This window comes from Danio rerio, chromosome 24 (genome assembly GCF_049306965.1).
Source record: "Danio rerio strain Tuebingen ecotype United States chromosome 24, GRCz12tu, whole genome shotgun sequence".
Taxonomy (NCBI): Eukaryota; Metazoa; Chordata; class Actinopteri; order Cypriniformes; family Danionidae; genus Danio; species Danio rerio.
The window spans coordinates 20,714,279-20,737,108 of record NC_133199.1 but is presented as its reverse complement, the minus strand read 5'-3'; the positions used below and the strand labels follow the sequence as shown (position 1 = coordinate 20,737,108).

Below are 22,830 nucleotides of genomic sequence, written 5' to 3'. Positions count from 1 at the left end.
CCAACTTATCCAGCATACAGTATGTTTTACGCTGCGGATGCCCTTCCAGCCCATCACTGGGGAACCTGTACAGACTCATTTACACACACACACACACACACACACACAAACACACACATACAATATAGACATTTTGGCCTACCCAATTCACCTGTACCGCATGTCTTTGGACTTGTGGGGGAAACCGGAGCACCCGGAGGAAACCCTTCCGAACACGGGGAACATGCAAACTCCACACAGAAATGCCAACTGACCCAGCTGAGGCTCGAACCAGCGACCTTCTTGCTGTGAGGCGACAGCACTTCCTACTGCACCACCATGTTGCCCCATGCTAAAATTACTTAATTTCAATTTTATTAATGTCCACTTGCCTCCTCATTCATGAAGCTTTTTTTGTGTATTGTGAATAACCTTGCAAGTGAGTTTCATAGTGTCATGTTACAATAGTTTTATTTCACGTGACTTTTTAGGGCTCAACACTAAGGATTTACCGTTTTTGTTTTCTGGCGAGACCAAAAAATGATTTCCGTGCCACAAATGAAAAAAAAAAAATAATGTGTCAAAACAAGCAAAATATAGCTGCTAAAATATATTCACTTTTTATTCAACAAAAATGTTCTTAAATAACATTAAAAAAAAGATTGTCATAAAACCATGCATTGCAGACTATTAAGGCTAAATGTGCCAGATCACCAACCATACATAAATGGAGAGTTAATAATATTTTAAAGCAATTGCAAAGGATGATAATTAAGTAAATAAGCAAGAAAGCAGATGAAAAATGCCTTGTGTGATAATGAAATAAAGATCAGGTGCATGTTCACAGTTAACTTTAAACCCATTAATAATCTGCTAAAAAGAATGGTTAAAGCGAAAGTGTCTGTTGCATATAAATCTGGAGCTCTTGAAAGCAGCAGGACTTTGGGTGCACACGCATTGCTTTTTGTCCAGTCTATTTCAATAAGAACCAATCCAACCAGTTGTGTTTTCAGGCACAGCTGCTTCACACCTTTCACCTGCTTTCTTTTGCTTGAGCGCAAACAGTTAGTCGTGCTGCTTCTCAGGTGAGGTTCACCCATCAGGTGAAGTTTTTTTTTTTTTTTTTTTTTTTTTTTCCCTCTCCGCTGTCGCCACTGCCTCGCATGGTTCAGGATTGGTAAAGCTACGCATCGATGAATTTGCTCTTCAGTGTTTGAACTCTCAGTAATGATTAAATCACACTGAACTGAGCTAAACTGAACTGAACTGAACTTAAACACTAAAACCTGAACCACACTGTTCCAGTTACTATGACCATTTATGTGAAGCTGCTTTGACACAATCTACATTGTAAAAGCGCTATACAAATAAAGCTGAATTGAATTGAATTGAATTCTCGATTCTGAAATCGAGCATATTGACAAATGATCATAAATTATAATTCTAATCTTTGATGACTAGCCAGCACTGGCAATTAAAAAATTATTTTCAACCAGCCAAAGTTGCTAGTAAGAGCATCTTGGTGGGTCCTGTCAAGCCCTAAAAATATTGCATAGCTTCCTATTAAAAATATGAATTTAAAAGATAGATTTGTGAGGGGTGTACTTGTATAAGCCGAGCACTGTATATCCATACCATACACATTTATTTTGTATTATTAGTATCCCATTACCATTGCTTTCATTAGATATATGCTCAAAATCCACTGGTTAAACTTAATAAAATAATCGTCATTTCGAAATATTCACTAAATTTGCTCATTATCTAATGCAATTTTACATCCCAAACCAATCAGTTGGTTTAAGCACTGAAGACAAGACAAACATACTGATTTGGGAAATTACTTTTTGCAGTGCAGACAGACTCTCAGCACTATTACTCCACCATGTCCCCTTTGCAACCTGATCATACGTTATCTCCATAACCTGAGAGCCTTTTTTCTCTAGATCTGCCAGCTTTACGCAGGCTTTTGGCGTCTTCTTTTGGTTGCTATCAGCCAGAGGCTCTTGTTGCACTGTCCTTGAGAGTAATGATTGGGAAAGCAATGAAATTAAAGTGCTCCCTCTGAGAGTATGGGGCATATGATACGACGCATTATATAAGATGATTGGGGTCTGGCTGTCCCATAGGCACACAGTCATAACTCAAAGCAAGGTCCTGAGTAATGACACTGGTGCCTGGATTGGTGAGCACTGAGTGTGTGTAGCGACTGAGGGGCGGCACACAATGTTGTATCAACGCTTGCCTCTGCTTGACATAGGGGCTAATAAAATCAAGATTCAGACTCAAGGTCTTGACATGCCATTTGGATCTATCAGTCCTTGCCTTTATTAGGCACAGACACCAATAGATTCTGTTTAGAATTGTTATTCGTGTCTGTCCCCAATCATTGATCAGAAGCACTTTACATTACATTTCTGTTCCAACACTTTACATTACATTAGTTAAAGCTGCAGTCTGTAACTTTTGCCTAGTTGTTGCCATTTCTGTTTGAAACATGCACTTGTAGTTATTTTCAGAAGTACCAACTTTAAATGGGTTGAGCATTGGCACATTTGATTTGCTGATTATGTGTGGCTGTCAGTCACAGGACCAGTGCAGATGCTTGACAATTTAAACCAAATAAGAATTTTCACTAGAGAATGTGATCTGATCAAGCAACATGTCTTCTATGACTTTCATGACCAGCTTTAGGGGACAAAAGTTGTACAATAAGTTGAACTACAGTATGTACCAATAGTAATTATTGCACCAAGCTCTTCAAATTATTGTTATACTTTTGTTCTGAAGTTGCCAATATAAAAATATAAAAAATATAAAAAACTTTTCATCTAAAATTCTTGCATGCTGAAAATCCTCGGAACCAGGGTTCAAAGACCCTTTGTCCATAAAAATAATAATAAAAAAAAAAATCAGATCTGACTAAAATTTTTTTTGCCTTTACATTTTTTGCATCCGTAGAAAATGTTTTAATTTATTTTGACAATTCATAGCCACCGTACAAGCGAAAGCCAAAATCCAGAAATGAAATGTTGAATTTAAGGACTAAAGTGTGGCGAATGGTTGCAAACAAGTGCTGTATGCTGGTTTCATTGCCTGCCGTGCACCCTTCCCGTGCTGCTGTACGGTGTGTGTGTGTCTGCCACACCTTTGACGTTCTGCTAGTTCTATTCAGTGGTAATTCGCTAGCAAAGTAACAAAATGGCACTGAACTTTTGCAATAACCTTTTAAATTTTCAATAATTCCCTGCAATTCTCCTTCCTCTCCATGCAGTGGTTTGAAAGGACAAAATTCCATCTTTCTTTTTCATTTTTTGATGAAGAGAGAGCAAAATAAATTTTCCCTACAATGGACTAATTATAAACATTTGACCTATATTACTAGGTTTCTTTTTGCATGACACATTCTTAGGATTTCCGACTTCACTGCTCAAAGACCTTTAGCCTTAACATCAGCATTGTTTAACTTGCAAATTAGCATTACATTTAGACACTGACAGATTATGTACTTGCTCAAATTCAGTTTCAAATGCAGCTTTAATGTTACTTTGTTTTTCTAACATGAACAACCAACATACAATACATTTTATTACAGTATTCATTCATCTTCAATAAAGTTACTTAATACAACTAATCCTGTATTTAGTCCATATCTCATAGCACATTAATGTTAACAAGCAGACATTTGATTTTACTAATGCATTAATAAATAATAAGATTAAATGTCATACAAGTATTGGTCATGTGTAAATAACAATTAACTAATTGAATGAACTAATTGAATTCCTTTGTAAAGTGTGACCCATTTATCATCTTTTTTTCCTCTGTATTGATTAAGTGGATCAATGCAATGTGCTTTGAGTTGTGTTGTATAAACCCTCATTGTCTGCTATGCTTTAATGAGCAAAGTAGAAAGTGCCAGTGGTCTTTGAGACGAGAAAATGACTGAACCTGGCCTGAAAACCCTCAACACTCTTTGAAACTGAAAAATCTAACTATCAGGCTGCCTGCTAAGGAAAACAAGGCATCTGCAATCAATTCTAATCAAACATGATACTTATGAGTGTTAAAGGGGTGAAATCAGCCTCAATCAGTGTTGTTGAAACAAAGAACACTCAACTTAGACCCTCGCCACCACACAGCCTCTTTGTTTTTACGGATTTGGATTACATAATGAGAGGGAGCAGCGGATTAGACTCTAGAAAAGTCTGTTTTCTTTGTAAACATATAATATTTGCGACCAGAAAGTCAGCTTGCCTGGACTAGTTAAGATGGATGTGGCTCTCAGATGGACCCCAAAAACAAAATAAATAGACCTGACTGTTAATAAGATCTTTCAGTATATTACTTTTTCAGTGATTATAAAATAATATAATATAAAATGTAATGTAATATAAGGTAAGATTACATTAGAAAAATATAAACAATTGTACCAAATACTTACTTTGTGGTGGTGGTTGGAGGGCCTGGCCACTGGGAGAAGGAGGATGAGGAGGTTGATCTTGCTCTCCCCAACCCCTCTGGCTGCGGATGACCAGCGTTCTGTGTAAAAGAAAGGTCATAAAAGCCACATTATAATAAGAATTTGTAATAAATAAGAGTTCTATTATCAAATTTAGATTTTAGAGAAAAAAGTTTTACACTCATTTTATTTGTTTGTATCTGAATTGAATGTATTACACTTTGTTGTTAACTATAGACTGAAATATAACAATGTGCAAATAATAGGACTCTACATAGTTTAAGGCATTAGTGAAGATAAATGTTAATCCTTATGACAATAGTAAAATAGTCATTTATTTAAAGAAAGAACTACAATTAGTTCTGTAAGAGTATGTCTGTTTTTTGATGTTGTGTGCAGACATACTTCATCCACAGTTTGTTATATTAGATTTTGCGTCCTCATAATAATACAGTAGATGCCTGAATAGTTGCATTAAGCAATTGTTTTTCATTTTTGTGCAAGCTACATCAATGTTGTCATATATTCACCATCTGAGAGCCACAAATCCTCTTTAAGGGCAGGTGGGGTATTGTCCAACTAAAATATTTTCTACATTTTTCTGGATTATTTTTATTTGAATATTGAGCAGAATTTATTCAGATTTAATTAATGGCTTCAACAAGTTGTATCATCATACTTGCATCATACATCCTAGCCCACGAGCAATCACATTTTTACAATGTGGTGAAAAATTTAACTGCATGGAGCTGCCAGTGGATCAGGTTTAAAACTCACCCACTTATCAAAGACTCTCATATTCACTTTAGTTTGTATGTATAGGAATATATGTATATATTAAAACATGCTCATCTAAATAACTATATATTATTCTGTTTATGGCTTTCCTTTCACACACACATTCCTTTAAAAACAACATTCACAGAAAATACTACATTCAAGCAATTCTAAGATAATATTTTGTGTGTGTTGTGTGCCCTTAAACTTATCAGTCAACTTTAGAGCATCACCCTTAGGCTGAATAACAATTTATTTTATAAAGCATACTGATCCACTGCACAAACAACTCAATAATCTGCTCACAGCAGTTACGACTTAAGAAGATTTATTTGTCCACAGGTACACTTTAATACTTTTAAGTTCTTTTTTTGAAGCTTTAGTTGATAGTTGGCCCAAAAATGAACATTTGCTGTTAATTTACTTTGTTTTTTTCTTCAGAAATGTCTAGTTAGTCATTCATAAATGCAATTTAATTGTCATATTGAGAGCCCTCACCCAAACATATACAGACAAAAATGAATAACCAAGGCTCCTGATGATATGTTGAGGACTTTTAAAGTGACATGATTGATGTGTGTTATAAGCTGAGCATTTTTTATCAACTAATCAGCGGCTTCAGTCCTGAAACCTTTATCAACATAAATCTGCTGAATATTATACGAAATATGTTGCATAACTATGAAAATATAAGAAAAGGCAAGCTTTCCAATTAAAAGTGCATATACAAATCTAATTTTACTTTATTAAATATAGGTTGGAGTATCTGGAAAAAAGCACATATGCAATTTTACTACAAAGTACACACATCCTCCCTTTTTATTGTGAATAAAGTGTTGTGCTTAGGCCTGTCGCGGTATCTATTTTTTGTTGAAATGATATATCAAACTAAAATTGCGATAAACACAATATTTTATTTTTAAGAATATTTTGTTTAATTATAGTCATTTCAACAATTTAACAATTAGGCATTATATTCAGAATATGAAATGTATATCCTCCTAAACAAATAAATAATAATTAATGTTAACAAAAAAGTGTAAGGTAAAAAGTAAGAGAGGCTGCAATATCTGATACCAGATCTGTTTTCAGTTGTCAAGCACTCACATGAAAATATACTATAATAATTTATAGTAAATACTAATGTTTTTTTACCCGTACTCCTCCACTAGAGATGGAGATATACACCTCCAATAGAGATAGAGAGGTTGTGCAATAAACTAAAATGTTGCTTAAATTGGTTTTTGTGTATGGGTGATATATATTGCATCACCAAAAATGATCGAGGTCATGTCCATGTATTGCGCGATAAGTCGATATATTGATTATTGTGACAGGCCTAGTTGTGCTCATTTGACAAGGTTGTTGATATTAAAGGCAATCATGTTGTAAATAATGAATTTCTTGCACAGACTGGTAGTTTAGCTTCATGAGACCTCAGTGTGTCTTTGGAAGATATAGGCATTCATTTTGTTTCGCCTAAATATAATTTTATGACTCTAAGTGCAAGAAGCCAGTGTGTTGGTTTTGTAATTAACCAAGGACCAGTATTAACTATAAAAATCTTCTTTAGTTTTGTAATGTAGAAAAAAATGTACCTATATATTGATTCTTGATAGACCTGAAAGTGAGTTGAGTTGAGTAGTTCAACAGCAAAGTTTAATTGTTTTAGGTGAACTATGCCTTTAAAGGCCCCAATTATTGTAATTGGATTAAAAACAGTGACAAGTACAGAATTCCTCCTTTGGTTTTCAAAACTGAGAGACTTGAGTGTAGTAGATAAAAACAAAATATCTAGTTTAAAATAAGCTATTCCTATTAGACAATCATAAACGTGATATTGTCTGGCTTTTGGCAAGCGGACAGTTTAGGAGACAGACAAGCAGAGCAATCAATATAGAAAAGGGTCTCAATCCTTGAGCTTGACCCTGTCTGTTAACACCACATTCTTCCATCTCTCTTTTTGTGTTGAAAAAGCAGCCAAACTTGTGTGAGGAGCTAGAAAATAAAAGCTGCTACAGAAGCAATTTACACCAATAGCCTTGAGGTTTTTATAAACTCCTTGCCAGATGGATGAGGGAGACGAAAATCTGAGTTTCAAATGCAACACTAATGAGCTCAATTGTTTGCTACTTCACTGCAAAATCTCAGAGAATCTAATTTGCCATTTGTACCATTCGTATGTTTTAATGCGCAAGTTTAGTTTAACCACCGCAAAAAACAACCACAGACTGATGAAATAGCAATGAAACATTGTAGTAAGAGCATCTTTTTTTTTATTTTCAGAGAGGAGCTGGAGAAATTTGTGCATAATGGGACCCTGAGCCATCTGATTGTGTGCTTCTCCAGAGATGAACCCGATGCTGCGGAAACCGTTAACAGACCAACATATGTCCAGCATAACTTGATCCTCCATGCTAAAAATCTTGCCAAAATTCTCCTGGAAGACAAAGGCTGCCTTTATGTCTGTGGGTGGGTACAAAAACACATTTTTAGGCTTTGTTTAACAATCATTAGCCCCTTTTACGCATACAGTAGTCAACATTTGAAATAAATTACCAACTTTCATCAAAGTTGTCCTAAATTAATTGAATAACACCAGAGCTGGACTGGGACGAAAAAAAAAAAAATGGCTCTGGCATTTTGGGCCAGAGCGGCCCACTACATACAGTTAAAATGCTACCCATCTGTACACGCCCTTGAATATGTTTACCAACTTCTAATCTGCAAAAGCACAAAAGCCATATATAGAAAAACAGTGAGAGTTGACTAATTACAAACAAACAAAAAAAAGTATTATAACAATAAAATGATAATCCACACTGGATGTCTATCTTTTATGTTTTGAACGAGCCTATATTAAACAACAAAAACTGCCTGCTGATGCACACAGTTAATGTTGATTAACAAAATAAAATAATAAAAGCAAAATATCAGAGACAAAATTTTAATTTAATTCAACAGTGAAACACAAAAACATAGCTTAAAGATTTTATTTAGTCAATCAAATTAACTTAAACAATTAAAAAAATCCAACAAGTTTATTTGGGCCCAAACTACAAAACCAAATTTAAAACAATTTCAGAATTAGCTTTGCTTAAGTTGCATACTAGTTTGATCATGTATAAGTATCATCAAAACTATATTGTATAAATATTATTATAACTATAAACCTTCATCCTGACAATCAAAAACAAAAGGATATGATATACAGGTGATTGTCTTCTGACATGCAATAGTACACTTGAAAAGACACGAATGACACACCTCATAGAGAGTGAGAAGCATACAGCACTTTAGGATCTATATAATTTGTAAAATAAAGAGTTGCAGGTTAAGGAAACAGCATGGGATAAAGTTGCCGTGGGACTTTCTGCAGATGAAAAGTAAAAATACAAAGTGTATTTATATAGATGCATAGATAGGTAACTAGATGGAATAGACAGAGTTAGAGTGATCTGTTCGACAGCCGACAATCCACTGCATGTGAAAAAGCAAATGTCTGCGCGCTGCTTCTGTTCTCCATACACGCTGCACAAAATAGGAGTTTGTTGATTGGGTCAGCCTAATGTCGATGAAGAAAAAAAACAATGGGCTGCAGATTATGTCACATGGGCCGATCTGTCTGAAAAAAAAAATCATACTTTTAAAACGTTACAGATCACAGCATCGTCAATTAATTAAATAGAACTAAGCAGTTCATGGGCTGATCAGATCATAGGAGGATCAGCCTGGCCCAAAAAGTTTACAAACTACTCGGTCTGCTAGATTGCCAGTCCGCTCTTAAATAACACCCATTCTTGTCCTAAAACAATTTTGGAAAAACATTTTTGATTCACTTTGAATGTTGACTGTATACTTTTTTTCTGGAAAATTACCGGTAAATTGTAAAGAGATAATGTGAGAACAGACCCTTTTCATTTTTCGTAATGAGAAGTTGTAATATTAACAGTAAATTCCTGCATTTTTTTTGTGTGAACGTAAAATGAGCACGTACAAGTTCAGAATGAGCTGACATGAAATGTCTACTTCGGGCCAATCAGAACATTCTGATGACAGTGAGTGTGTTCACATGGACACCACTAATCCGATTTTAATACGATTAAGACAATAATCTGATTAAGAGAATACCAAATAGACAGCGATATTTGATTAATCCGACTAAGATCATAAACTAAACAGAAATCTAATGAAGACATGTGGAGTTTGCTGATTTTACTTGCATTATTGATGTGCAATACAGACATGTAAACACCACAGTCAAACTATTTCCGTCGTATAGGATTTTCTCCAAATGAAACTCCAGAGGAAATGTGGATTGTGACGCAATGACGATAATCTAATTATGTGCTATAACCAAGCGGCAACCTTCTGCTCTCCCTCGGGAAGTTAATGCAAGAGTAACTAAAACTGCAATTTATTGACACAACTTTGGGGGCTGGGTTCAGGAAATCCAGATGATTTCTGATTGCAGTGGTATATTGACCATTTTTAAAGCAAATAAATACATGTTTACAGCCTGGTTCAAAAGATGTTTTGGTTCATATAGCTAATTTTACCCTTCATGACAACTATGAGGGGGGATTATAACTAATCCTTTTTGTTTTTATTAAGTCTGAATAATTAAGGGTGTGGCCACTTGAGTGACAGCTAAGACCTGCTGTCTCGTCACCTCAGCTGATTTTGGCGGATTAGCCGCTGAACTCGTCATATACATTGTATTTTTGTTTTGTTTAATGTTCTTTACATAGTCAATTGCCTTTTGGAATTATTTCCTGCAATTATCAGATACCATAGCATGCTATGTACACTTAATTGTGCTCACAAACCGTTCAAGTTGCCTCCATTTACCAGGTGAGTGAAATTATATACTTCTACACCATCTCTATAAATGTATTTCTTTTACTTAAGATAATTTATCATTTAAAATTTTCTTTAGAACTGTAATGCACTCCAGAATCTGACAGATTGATTAGCTGCAGGCTATAAAACAGCTTCTATATATATAGATATAAAACATCATCTGAAGCGTTGTCATACAGTGTTCTGCCTGGATTTCATAGTTAGCCTTGCATTTACTAACAGACTATATTTTAGTTGTTTGGAAGGAATTCACGTTTCCCTCCTGAAGAAAAACATCATAAGAACAATGTTTAGTGGCTCAATATATTACAACAGTGTTTTTAAAGGACTAAACATGTTATTGATATAGTTTACAAATAAGCACATGTGGTCAGAACACAAACGAGTCGCAGGTAATTCAGTATTAAACGTTCTCCCAAAGAAAAGTCTGTCTAAGCAAAATGCCAGCATGCATGTGTAGCTTTGTCTCTTTACCCTTGTTTGGTATCTCGCAATCTGTGCGATGATGCACAAACAAAATGGTGACGGTTGGCCGTGCCTACTTGTAGCTTCTTTTGCACTGTTAAGACACCTATGGGTGACATAATGGATACTACGTCCATATATATTAGTCTCTGGCTATAACATGTAAAATGGGATCATAAAAGGAAAATACAAAAAGCAACTCATTTAAACACCATAATCATATTGTCTTATAAGATTAAGGCCAATAATGATTACTGATGTCCATGTAAACGTAGTCAATGTTTCTTTATTGCCAACTGTGAGGGAAAAAAAAGATCAAAAAATGCTTGTGATAAACCGCTGCGTTCAGCTGTGTGAGGTGCACCTGAAGGGGAAGTGCAGTTTGTCAATTACAGAGTCAGATTTTCGTACAACACCATTGCTTAGAGTGTCTCACAACATGCAGCACATACCTCTCGACACGCGAAAGTGTCCACACCTCTTTATTAGAGTTGTTCACAATACCTTTCCAAAAAGACAAAAGCTGCTGCAGGAATGTGGATGTTTCAAATAAATATTAAACCTTCAACATACAAGAAACCCCACAAAAAACAGTTACATGTTAACAAATACAAACACAGCCACTTAAACTTTTTTGGGGGGGTTAGAATGTCAGAATTTACCATTATTTTGAAGGATGTGTGAGTGGTGCTTTCCAGAAACATTATGGAATGTCCTTGCCTGTGTAAATAGTAGATTTAAAAAGAAAAATACCAGTAAAGTTTTTGATTGTCATTTTACTGAGATGTACTGGTATTACTGTGTGAAAGGGGCTTTTGTTCGGTTGCTCTGCCACATTTTGTTCACCTGAAATTAAACTTTATCTTATGATTTTACAGGGATGCTAAGAACATGGCAAAGGACGTGAATGACACTTTACTGGAGATCATTGGAAACGAACTTCAGCTTGATAAACTGGATGCAATGAAGATAGTGGCAGGACTTCGCGAGGACAAGCGGTATCTACAGGACATCTGGAGTTGAGAAAGCACACATAAATTACACGAACAAACGGCATCACATTCACAGACAGATGTGCAAGCTACTTTTTTGCTCACATCTGTGACACAGGTGCCATTTAGTGATAGTCAAGCTCATTAACAACCTGCTTTTCAATATTTTTTCTCTTCTTTTCAAGTATTTAGAGAATTATCTGAGGCTCGATATGGTCGGATTAGATATGTTTGGTGGAAGTGTTTTAACTGTGCCTTTTATGCAATTATTAAAGAGGAGCACTGCATGACTGTTTCATTCTTTGAAGATCGTTTCTGTAGAGTTTAGATGCAGCTGAGGTAAAATATGCATAATGCATCAGACTCCGCAGCCAGGAGGACGCTAGACACGAGAAACCAAAACATGACAGACTGGATGAGAAAACTGTCAAAAGCTGCCAAATTGAGGATCATCTGCAGCATTTCTGGGTTCTCCAGCTCTGACTATTGTTTTTTTATATAACAGAGGATACTTTTTCATTTTCTTCCCAGAAACATTTTTGCCTTTCTGGTTTGAAATTGATCCTGGGTATAAGCAGAAATTATATCAATATGAAGATACATAGCAAGTCTTTTATTTCACTGCCAATATATTGTCAAACCTTTCTAAAAACCACTCTTTTAATACTTTTTGACACCCCCAAAACTTTAATTAACTTGACAAAAAAAAATGCAAACCAAAAAAGTGTCAATATTATTCAATAATAACAAGCTCCTAAAACATAGACACACCTGCTTGTGAAAATTGACTGACCATAAAAAAAATGGAATCAGTGTTTTTTAGTTATTTTTAGTAAAATTTGTAACATTACAAAAATAGCTGAACAAATTTGGAAGACACACAAAATTGTATTTCTGTTGTAATTATAATTAGTATTTATTATTATTATTATTAGTATTAATAAACAAATGATAAAAATGTAATCAAAGTAATAGCATTAACAACTGTAGTTTATAATGATCAATTTATGTAGCAATAACATTATGTAATAGCGTTACAATTACAAAGCAAGACTTTATGATTTCTTTGATTTCTTTACTTTCAAATGTTAAACTGAAGCTTTTATTTTGGCAAAAAAAATGTATTACAAATTGGGAAAAGGTTTTTAGTGCATGTCACATTTTCAAACACGCATTATATGCAACTCAGATTCAGCATTTGCATAAATTGAGTTTGTGTGGGGGGTTCAGGGTCTTGGAGAAGTTTTCATTTGTCCTGACATTTATGCTTTTTTCAGTTTCTTATGAATATATTAATAGATAAATTCTGAGAATACATTTTAAAGGGTGGTCTAAAGTCTATTTTTAAAGCTTCGTTGTGTTGGTGCAAAGCAATGTGTGCTCATGCTTCATTTGTAAAAACAAATCATGATATTTTTTCATATATCTTACTTTAATTATAAAAACTTCTACTCAGCTAACATGAAAATGACTTTTATATTTCATAGTTCCCCTGAAAGCCCACCTTAACAGGCTGTGAATGGTCAGCTAACATAATGTGCTGTGATTCTGTGATTTTTAACAAATAAAAATATTCACAGGTTGTGGCTCACAATTCACAGATTATTCTTTTATGGTTAAACTGCTCCTTCTTTAATGAGTTTCTAGCCGAATCCAGCATTGAGTTGGGAAAGATTTTGGAAGCTGTCCTTTGTCAAATGCTAGAGCTATAGCTTTTTTATAATTCTCTGGAACATAATTAAAATTAATTTGTAAGCACTTCTTTCTTTGTTTCATGTCCTTTAAAAGCCCAAATACTGAAACAAGGTCTGTGAAAATAGCAATGTTTGAACGGCATTTTAGCTTTCTCTGCTATAACATTACAGCGCATCTGGCCACGCCCCCTTCTTTGCACAGGGTTTATGCGTGTACATGTAACCTGAAGGGTTTAGGATCTCATTAACCTGGATGTATTTTTTTTGTAGTCCTCAAACATCATTCACTGTAGGCTTTGCAAAGCTAACTTTTTAAAGCTAATGTCTCCCTTTGCATTGAACTTTGAGCATATTACATTCAGAGATGTTGTTTATGTTCACACAGCTACATTACACATCAACCAAAATGTAAAATATGATATCGCAGTGGACCACCCCTTTAGCACAAACTCTATGACAATAATAAGTGAGTGGAATGAATGTGGCGATGTATTTTTTTTAAAATACATGTTTAGTAAAAAAAAGTCACTAAAATAAGGCCAAAAAGTGTTTCTATAGAAGTTTTGCTAACTAATTTACTTAAAAATTTATTACTAAAATATCTGAGATGTTCTACATTTTGAATATGACCACTGATAAATGCCTAGTGTTTTAGAACAGAATGATGTTTAAAAAAAATCCTAACATTAGTTTGAATTGGTGCAAAATGTAAGTAAATCTGATCATTGCCCTATAACTAGTGGTAACTATTATATGGTTTTATTTTGACCAGAAATGACCAGCTGACCGCAGACTGTCTTCTCCAAGTGCAAGTGTTTTTGAAATCACATTTTGCTTAAACAAAGGTTTTGTGACATTTCAGTTCTCTTTCTGAATCCCCCTTTGCTTGGTGACATTAATCATCATCCTTTTGACCTTTCTTTACATGCATTTTAGACCACTTTTGTCTCAAGTGTTATTGCTTAAAGAACAGACTTGAGAGATTTCTGTCTGGTAAACACTGATTGTGCACGAGGACTCTTGAAGGCAATGATTCACGTCAACACTCCAGAGGGTCAGCGGGCTAATGAGAAAGCATAATCATGGAAGAATAATTGCAGAATCCTCCACCTCGTGAGGTTATAAAGTTATGAACACAGGCCCGTTAAGATCTCACATTAGTTGTGAATTTAGGGATCCTATACTGATTACAAATGTTGTCTCAGAGAGGGAAAAGGGCTTCCATGCTTTCTTTCTGAACAGCAGTGAGTAATGATGGCGCTGTGATTTGGGACGGTCATGAATTTATAAGTGCGGTGCTTAAATTTTAAAACAAGCACTTGAAATTTTATGGGGACAATCAGATTGCCTTTGAGTAGACGCAGTGAGTGATAGTATGATGGCAAACAAAACCATGGTAATCTTGTTTAAAAGAAAAAGCAAAAGTGAAATAAAAGAAAAAAAAAGCTGCTCTTCTAACATGACTGGATTATTCATTTGAAAACATAACGCTATATTAATTCTTTTAAAAATATTGTTTAAAGCTATATATTCAGCGGATATTACAGTGTGAGATGATCCTTCATGCTGGTGTGCTGATTAAATGCTTAATCCCTCAACTGACACCCCACTTTTGAGTCAGACTCGAAAAAATGATACATAATGTGTGCATATTTATTCCAGAGTTTAATGTAAGACTAGATTAATAAAGGAATGTTTTAAAATGAATATTCAAGACAAACCCAATAAAATGATTCACAAAAGATTTAGATTTCAATTTCAATATAGATTTAAAGTTTTAGTTTTAGCAAGAAGTAGAAGGCTTTAGCTTGTTTCCTATAGCCTGTGTAAAGTAAGATACCAGCGAAAACCAACCTCACTAGCTTAAACCGGAATGTTTAAAAAAGCAATGTAAGCTTAAACCTAAAATAAGGTAGAAAGAAAGAGATACAAACAAACTAAATTAGAAAAAAAAAATTATTTAGCAGATTATGTTTAAGTATGCTGTAAAAAATGCTGGCTTTCAAACAATTTATTCATGTTGTCGGAACTTTTGTTTGATTGCATCAATGTTGAAACAGTAAATTATCAAATATGTAGTTCCTGTATAACGCGCTTTCACTTCAAACACTAGCGGAGGCGTGGGGGATCACGAGACTGATCATGACGCGAAGATGACGATCCCTGACAGATGGATATTCGGCTGCTGAGAATAAAGGGTTAAAGTTCATATTCACAACAATACCACAGTGGCCAACCTTGCTGTGTTTGTTCCGGTCAATTTTTCTGACAATTGATACAATAACCTACGCTGCAACGTGGGATTTGCTGGCCATTTGCTATTGAAGAATCAGCAGAGACTATTTTGTACGGGACTTTGTCAGACTTTGAAAGGGACCTTGTAAGTAACTTTTACAGTTTAAATGGATCAGTTTCTTCTTCATCTGGATAATAACATGTAATGTGTGATTAAAATTGTTGCCTCATTTTGTGTAGTTTGCAAAATATGTGTTTAATTGTCTGTTATAAGCTGTAATCACCCTGCGTGCTTGTAATGTATCTCTTGGGTTAAATCAGTATGAGGCTATTCACATATCGCCTCCAAAACCATGTTAAAAACGTGACGTGTGCTTCTTCCTTTACCCAGTGCGTTTCTGAGCTAGTGATCCTCTGCTGTTAGCATTTGCTATGGCCACCATCAGCTGTTCCTCACACGCCCAGCATGGTCAATTTTCAAAATAGTTCAACTTTTGCCACTGTGTGGATTAATACTGAGTGTGTGTTGTTGTTATCACTTGGGGTAAGGTTTAAGAGTAGAGCAGTATGCTGTTCTTTAACTGCATTGCTTTATTGCATTCCTGCATTGGGCTCTCTCATACTTTCTGCTACTTCATACTGTAGCCATGGTGGGCATTTCTCTCTGTCTCGTGCTGAACGCAGTCGACCAGTCGCAATGGACAAGGTCATCGGTCCATTCAGCACAGATTAGCTTCGTGCTAGGTAGGGTTTGGGAACAAATGAATCATTGAATGATTCATATGGGAGTCACTGGGATAATTAGGTAAAAATAAATGCATATTATAAGACAATGAAAGTGTTTTTTGACCTTGCACGCATATCAGCATGTTGTTGGAGACCCCAAAAGCCAAAATATCACCTTTTAAATGGAAAATAGGGGCTCGATAACTAAATCTTTTTTTTTTTAACAAATTGAAGTGGTTTAAACATAAAACAATTAAGTTGTCCCTAGAAACTTTTTTAAATACGTAGTTGGTATAAGCAGTAAAAGTCTTTTTTTGAGTGTTGAGGTTTTTGCACATTGCTAAATTTACCCTCACATTAAAAACAAAACAAAAAAAAAAACATTTTATCACATTATTAAATGAACAAACAATGTTGCTACAGCATTTAACACAATGCTAGTATGTTGATTAACATTTAGGACGTTTTGTTAGCTTGATTCATTACCATGTTACTAGCATGTTTTAAAAAAAAAGTGTTAGTTTCTAGCATATGGTATTTTAACACACTGCATTTTTGTCTGATTTAACATGGTGTTAGCATGTACTAGGCTAGTTGCTTGCTACTGCAAAGGAAGATGAATAACTGGATGTCTAGGTTAAAGTTGTAACACTTTCTAAGTATATTATGTTTTTAGCATGGTTAGCACATTGCTAGGAAAAATTAACATATTGATAGCATAAATTTAACAAGTTAAAAGAGTATTGGCAGAATAAATTTATACTTTATGATGTTATAACAATGTTAACATGCCTTTTAACATGGTAAAAGCATTTCTATAGTGCTCAACCCTGTTCCTGGAGATCTACCTTCCTACAAATTTTAGCTCCAACCCATATCAAACACACCTGTCTGTAATTATCAAGTGCTGTTCAGGTCCTAATTGATTAGTTAGGGTATGTTTGATAAGGTTTGGAGCTGGACTCTGTAGGAAGGTAGATCTGCAGGAAGTAGTTGAGCAGCCCTGCTATACATGTTGCTAAAGTGAATTAGCTTTAATTTATTATTACCATGTATCACAATGATACAATGAATTGGTGTGCCTGCATGTTTAACACATTATTAGCATGAACTAGTTTCCAACATATTAAAACATTTTAGCATGTTTCTAACATTGTTTTGAATTCTTAAATCTTTCTGGAGTCTGATTGTCATCGTTTGAAAACTTTAAGTAGCAATGTATTTAGAAATTTGTTTTGCTTTCAGACCAGGGGTGTTGCTAGGGTCGAAAGGGATAAGGGGATTAGCCCTAAAGAAGTCACCACCCTCCCCCGACATAAAAAAATAAAATTAAAAAATTACTCACTTCTTATTTACCAGTCTGTCACTAGTCATATCATACCTCTTGAGCCTCCAAACCTCCTGATTCGCAGTGTCTGTTTTTTGAAAATGTAATTTCAAATCTGATGATATGATTTATTTTATAGTGTAAGTTGTTTGCCAATGTGATACAAAGCTACAAACATGTTCATTGGACAGGGGGATTAACTGAGGTGTAGTTTTGTCAAGATAGTGACATTTTTAAATTCAAAACCTTGCAAAATATTGATACTATTTTGATACTACTATTTTTAATATAATAAAAATTTGATCAAAAATAGTACAAAAAAAAAATAAAAAATAAAGATCTATACTCTAGAAATATGTTAAAATATGTCAAATTTCTATAGAGGGAGATTTATTTATTTATTTTTCCAAAATAGGATGATGCGGGCATTGTGGCACTTTAATACAGTTCATTCATACTGGGCACTCTTAGGCAGAAATTCCATATATGCCTCACTAAAGTAGTAGAACATTCCAGGAATGGACAATAGATGCTCTATATGTTCACTTCCAGCCATCTTAGGTATGTTCATAGGAATAAAATAGATTTATAATCTAAAGCTAACTGACATAGCATGCTAGAATATAGCTATAAAATGAAAAGCTAGACAAATGAACTCACTGTGGTTTAACTATTAATCAGATGTGACTGGCTATATCATATATAATTGATGTTTTTCTGAATAAATCGCATGTATGTACATTTATATGATGCACATTTTATTGAATAGATATTTTATTTCACCAAAACTACATACATTTATACTGTGAAAACAAATATTAAGCTATATCAGTAATTAGAACTGCTAAGTTTTGCGAAGCAGTTGTATTATTACCTCATCACCGCAGTTGTGGGATTTAAAAAAAAAAAAAAAAACTGACAGTCCCTCTCCGACCTGCCGGTAGAAACAGCTGAACAGCTGACTATTTAAATACCAGACACAAAAGTTGCGATAAATGGAATGCGTGTGATGTATGTGGTAGTTTTATGTACTTGGATAGCAAAATCAATGTTATGCCTCCTTTCATTTTCAAAAAAAATATGAAACATACCCTCTCTTTCACTGCATATCAGTTTCAATAATCAATAATGGCCATTATAACAGTATAATGTATAATAAGTTTATACAATATAGGAAATAAATGCAAGCAATCAGTCAATGTGTGGCATTAGTGTTCGTGGTAACATAAATTAATAACTTATCTTTGTGCTCAGCCAAAACACGTTACCTGAAGACGAGTATAAGATTCAAAAGACCAAAATCAGGGAATATGTTGTTAGATATGGACAACAAGATAAATTAAATATCACGTTTAACAAATATAGTGAGATTAGACTCAGCGGCAGATCCTTGATAAACAGTGTGACCTGCACAGCTCTCATCACTGCAGTGCATGACATTGTGTGTGTGTGTGTGGTCACATGATGTGCGTTTTCAGTGGTATAGTGTGGATGGAGAGTTGTTCAGAAACGCAAAATTCCAGTGTGAACGCGGATCGTTTTCATTTTAAAACGCTGTTTTAAAACTTAAATGTATTAGTGTAAATGGGGCCAAAGACAGCAACAAAGATGAACACAATTTTTTTATATGTTTTTTTTTTGTCCTATTTCTTTTACTATAGAGAACTGATTAAGACAAACCCTTATGCAAACAGCATATATGGGTATTTCCCTTCAAACACAGTAAAAGTAAAATCTCTGTGAAGTTTGATTTAGCTGACCCATTTAAAAAACAGACAAATCCAAAAAGGCAAGGGGATTAAATCATCACATTTTTGTCTTATTTTAATTTTCTTCTTTTCTCTCCCACGAGCCTCTCTGCTTGTTTACGAGTATTATTTGCATGTGTACTGGGGAATAACTCTCAGGACAGCGCTGCGAAGGCACAAATGAATCCCATAATGAATGTGCTGCATTAATGATGGGTTTACTTCTAAATTAGGCGCTCTTAATTAAAAAGGTTCAAGGTGCCTTTATGTCTATAGAAGTGAAATGGTAATCTGAATAAATCACGAAGGCCTCAAACTCGGAGAGTGCTGGTGGTTATGATAGATCTTCCTGTTAAGAATAGCTTAAATGAAGCAGAAAGATGTGTGCTAGAGGTAATGATTATCATTAGAGGAACCTTTGCTTCAGCCCACCGCAGCTTTCAGGGCAGTATGTCCATGTCCATGATAGTTGACCATTTCTGGGAAATTATTTGGTTAGGTTTGACATTTCATCGCTGCTGTAAAGGGAAGGGTAATGACATCTTCAATTCTGCCAAGTGCCGAAAAAAAGGCTTGATGATCTCCATAGACCTTGACAAAAAAGAAGTTACAGATTTCTCACAGTTATACGCTAACCTATAATTATTACTATAAATGTGCTAGAGTTAAAAAAAGAACTCAAAGAAGAGATTAGTCACCAGTTGTGCAAAGAAAAGGGCTCAAATCAAGGTTTTTAGTTATTAGCTTAATCACCTTAAAGTGCACGAACACAAAATCTGTATTTAATCAGTATGTTGAAGTATTTACATCACATAAAATATTAAGATGTATTTTATTGACCTTATTCTAAAATGCGGAAGTGCGCCTGTTTTCGCGATTGTCTTAGAACTTATGATTCAGTCGCCTATGACTAGGAATAAAAAATGGCAGAAAATGGTCCAACTACTTGCTATGCAAACAAATGTCTGCATGACTATACAGACCAAGTAAAATAATATAATAAGAAAATATCAAATTGCAGCATCAAGCAGCATAACGAAGTCTCGAGCCAAAAAGATTCAAATGGCAGCGCCCGCTCGTCGGCGGAGAATAAGGTGAATATTATAAATAAATATTGTTTTTGCACACACAGTTGAAGACAAAATTATTATCTCTCTTTTGAAATGATTATTTTTGTTAATTTTTTTTCCTAAGACCTGATTAATGGAGACTTTATTTTCTTCCTGACACATTTTAAAACATTATAGTTTTAATAACGAAACTATAATAATAATAACTAATTTGTTATAGCCACCCACTTTGAATGTTAATGGACTTTAATGGATTTAATGCAAATTATCAGTGGTTATCAGCTGATAGATATGGGCCAGTAGGGGCCTTCTACGCCTAGAGGTAGGCTCAGAAGGCTGTTATCCTTTATTCACATGGTTAATCAGCTACACTAATAGAGAATACTCCAGATGCAGATCTGTTTTTACATTACTGTGATGGTCGGGTTTAGGGTTGGGGTAGACGTAGACGTTAATAAAATAAAATTAATGGGAAATTTAATAAATAATATAAATAATTCTCGTGGTTAATCAGCTATACTAACAGAAGACTCCAGATCCAGATTTCCTTTTACATTACTGTGGCGGTTGGGTTTAGAGTTGTGGTAGGGGTAGACGTTAATTAAATACAATTAATGGGAATTTTAATAAATAATATACATAATTATCGCTAACTTCCGGCTGCAGCCGTATATGATCTATAGCTGATTAACCAGGTAGATGGATGATAACGGCCTTCAGAGTCTACCAGTAGACGTAGAAGGTCCCTACTGCCCCGTATCTATCAGCTGATAACTACTGATGTTGCTCTTTCAATCGTGATAACATTCAAATCGGCTGTTATGGTACATAACAATTTACTAATTATTTTGCAAGATTGTAGTATTCAATACAATTAAAAGACTAGACTAATTAGGTTAACGAGGCAAGTTGGGTTAATTATGCAACTCAATGAATAATAGTGGTTTGTTCTCTAGCCAATTGAAAAAAAAAAGAATTTTAAGGGGGCAAAAAATATTGACCATGCATTACAGTTTTGAAATTTACATTTTTTTAATTACCACTAAACTAAACAAAACAAGCATTCCCCGGAGAAAAAATTATTCTGTGAAAAATGTCCTTGATCTATTCAACACTAAAGAACTACATTTTTTTTTTTTTTTTTTACAATAATTTAGTCTTCAACTGTAGATATACATACTGTAGATGCCTCATCAGTTGTTGTTTCTCTGAGCTGCTATTAAAAGCTGCATGTGATAAAGTCGGTCCGTAAACATGAATAAGAGCAAGATGATTGCATGTATGCAGTGGTAGATAAAAGTACATGAATATCTACATTTACCACAGATTTGTTAGCAAATACAGTAGCTAACTGTAGTCTGACTCCGAGTTAATGCTGTACAAATAAAATACAAACCAAGCTGTGAAATTGTGAAAGGTATTTAAAATGTTTGGTAAAGGATGATTAAAGTCCACATAAATCTAAAGTTTCTGAGACTTTTAGTTCAGAATATTGAAGTACTTCCAACTGAATTGGAAAATTGAGTAGGGGCAGGGTTTTTTTGTGTGCATCATTTCCTCATAGCAAGCTAATGGTAAGGGGTTGTGGTTAAGAATATTGTGGCTGAAGCCATCAAACTGATATCAACTGATTCTCCAAACGCAGAAGTAAATGGTCAGACTTTAAACACCATTGAAGATTACCAAAACATTTTTTCCCCCAGTGGATTAACTTTATTAACTTTGTAAATTTTGATTCAGACAGACCACAAACAAATTCATGTGCCAACCTAATTATTGAGCATTTTCTCTATTAAACTGCAGTGTACCAAAAATGGCTTTAAAAGTCTCTGTTTTCTGCTATCACAAACGTGTAACTTTCAATCTAATTGTGTGGCTTTTTAATCATTATGTCCCCCTCACTTTCAAACTAAAGATGTTGATTCTTAGAAGACTGCTCTCTGAGATGGTGAATGTGGACACCTTGTAACATTAGCAACTCATCATTAGTTGTTTGATAAAGTAGTCAAGCCAAAAGGCTAATGAAATCAATTACCACCATGAGTCTTACATTGTAAAGAGCCAGGCTGAGTTCAGTGGAGGTGCTACAGGTGCCAAGCTCTCTGAAACAATTCAAGAACACCCTTTATTGAAACCATTACCATGCATTCACACTGGCACCTATGTGACTGTCATAGAAGCTGGAAGTCATTTTTTTGTCAATGGGAGCTGGTGGAGAGTGTCTATAAAAGTGGCGCAGCATGTGTTGGATGGTGTAGGCATCAAGAAGAGTTAATATAAGATCAACTTTATGGTAATGTGCTATGACACATTCGGTGGAAACCTATCACTATTCCATCGCTTGAAAGGTTTCGAAAGTCCAATAAACTGTGGTTTCAATCACATTACTTGCCAAGCAACACAAAGAAGATTGATTATTGTTTTGATGGTGTTTGTAATGTTAAAACAAAGACCAATGCTGTTAAACATCTCCAAAACAGCATGTTGAAATT

The 22,830-nt window shown here is 34.7% G+C and overlaps 1 protein-coding gene and 1 long non-coding RNA gene across 5 annotated transcripts in view; one reads left to right on the top strand and one right to left on the bottom strand.

The window, feature by feature from the left end:
- mtrr (5-methyltetrahydrofolate-homocysteine methyltransferase reductase) overlaps window positions 1-12,414 on the top strand; it is a 49,856-nt gene extending 37,442 nt beyond the window's left edge. For 3 of the 4 annotated variants that reach the window (XM_073940454.1, XM_005162621.5, XM_005162620.4), the window contains exons 14-15: window positions 7,505-7,690; window positions 11,425-11,825. In XM_073940454.1, coding sequence (XP_073796555.1) covers window positions 7,505-7,690; window positions 11,425-11,569 — 331 coding nt within the window. In that variant the 3' untranslated portion in view covers window positions 11,570-11,825. Of the gene's footprint in view, window positions 1-7,504; window positions 7,691-11,424 lie in introns of all 4 variants that reach the window. The other variant, NM_001386530.1, reaches the window with a different exon arrangement.
- The window catches only part of LOC141380661 (uncharacterized), a 146,200-nt gene continuing 126,665 nt past the window's right edge, over window positions 3,296-22,830 (bottom strand). The window contains exon 3 of the long non-coding RNA XR_012399265.1: window positions 3,296-4,521. This is a non-coding gene — a long non-coding RNA (uncharacterized lncRNA). The remainder of the gene's footprint in view (window positions 4,522-22,830) is intronic.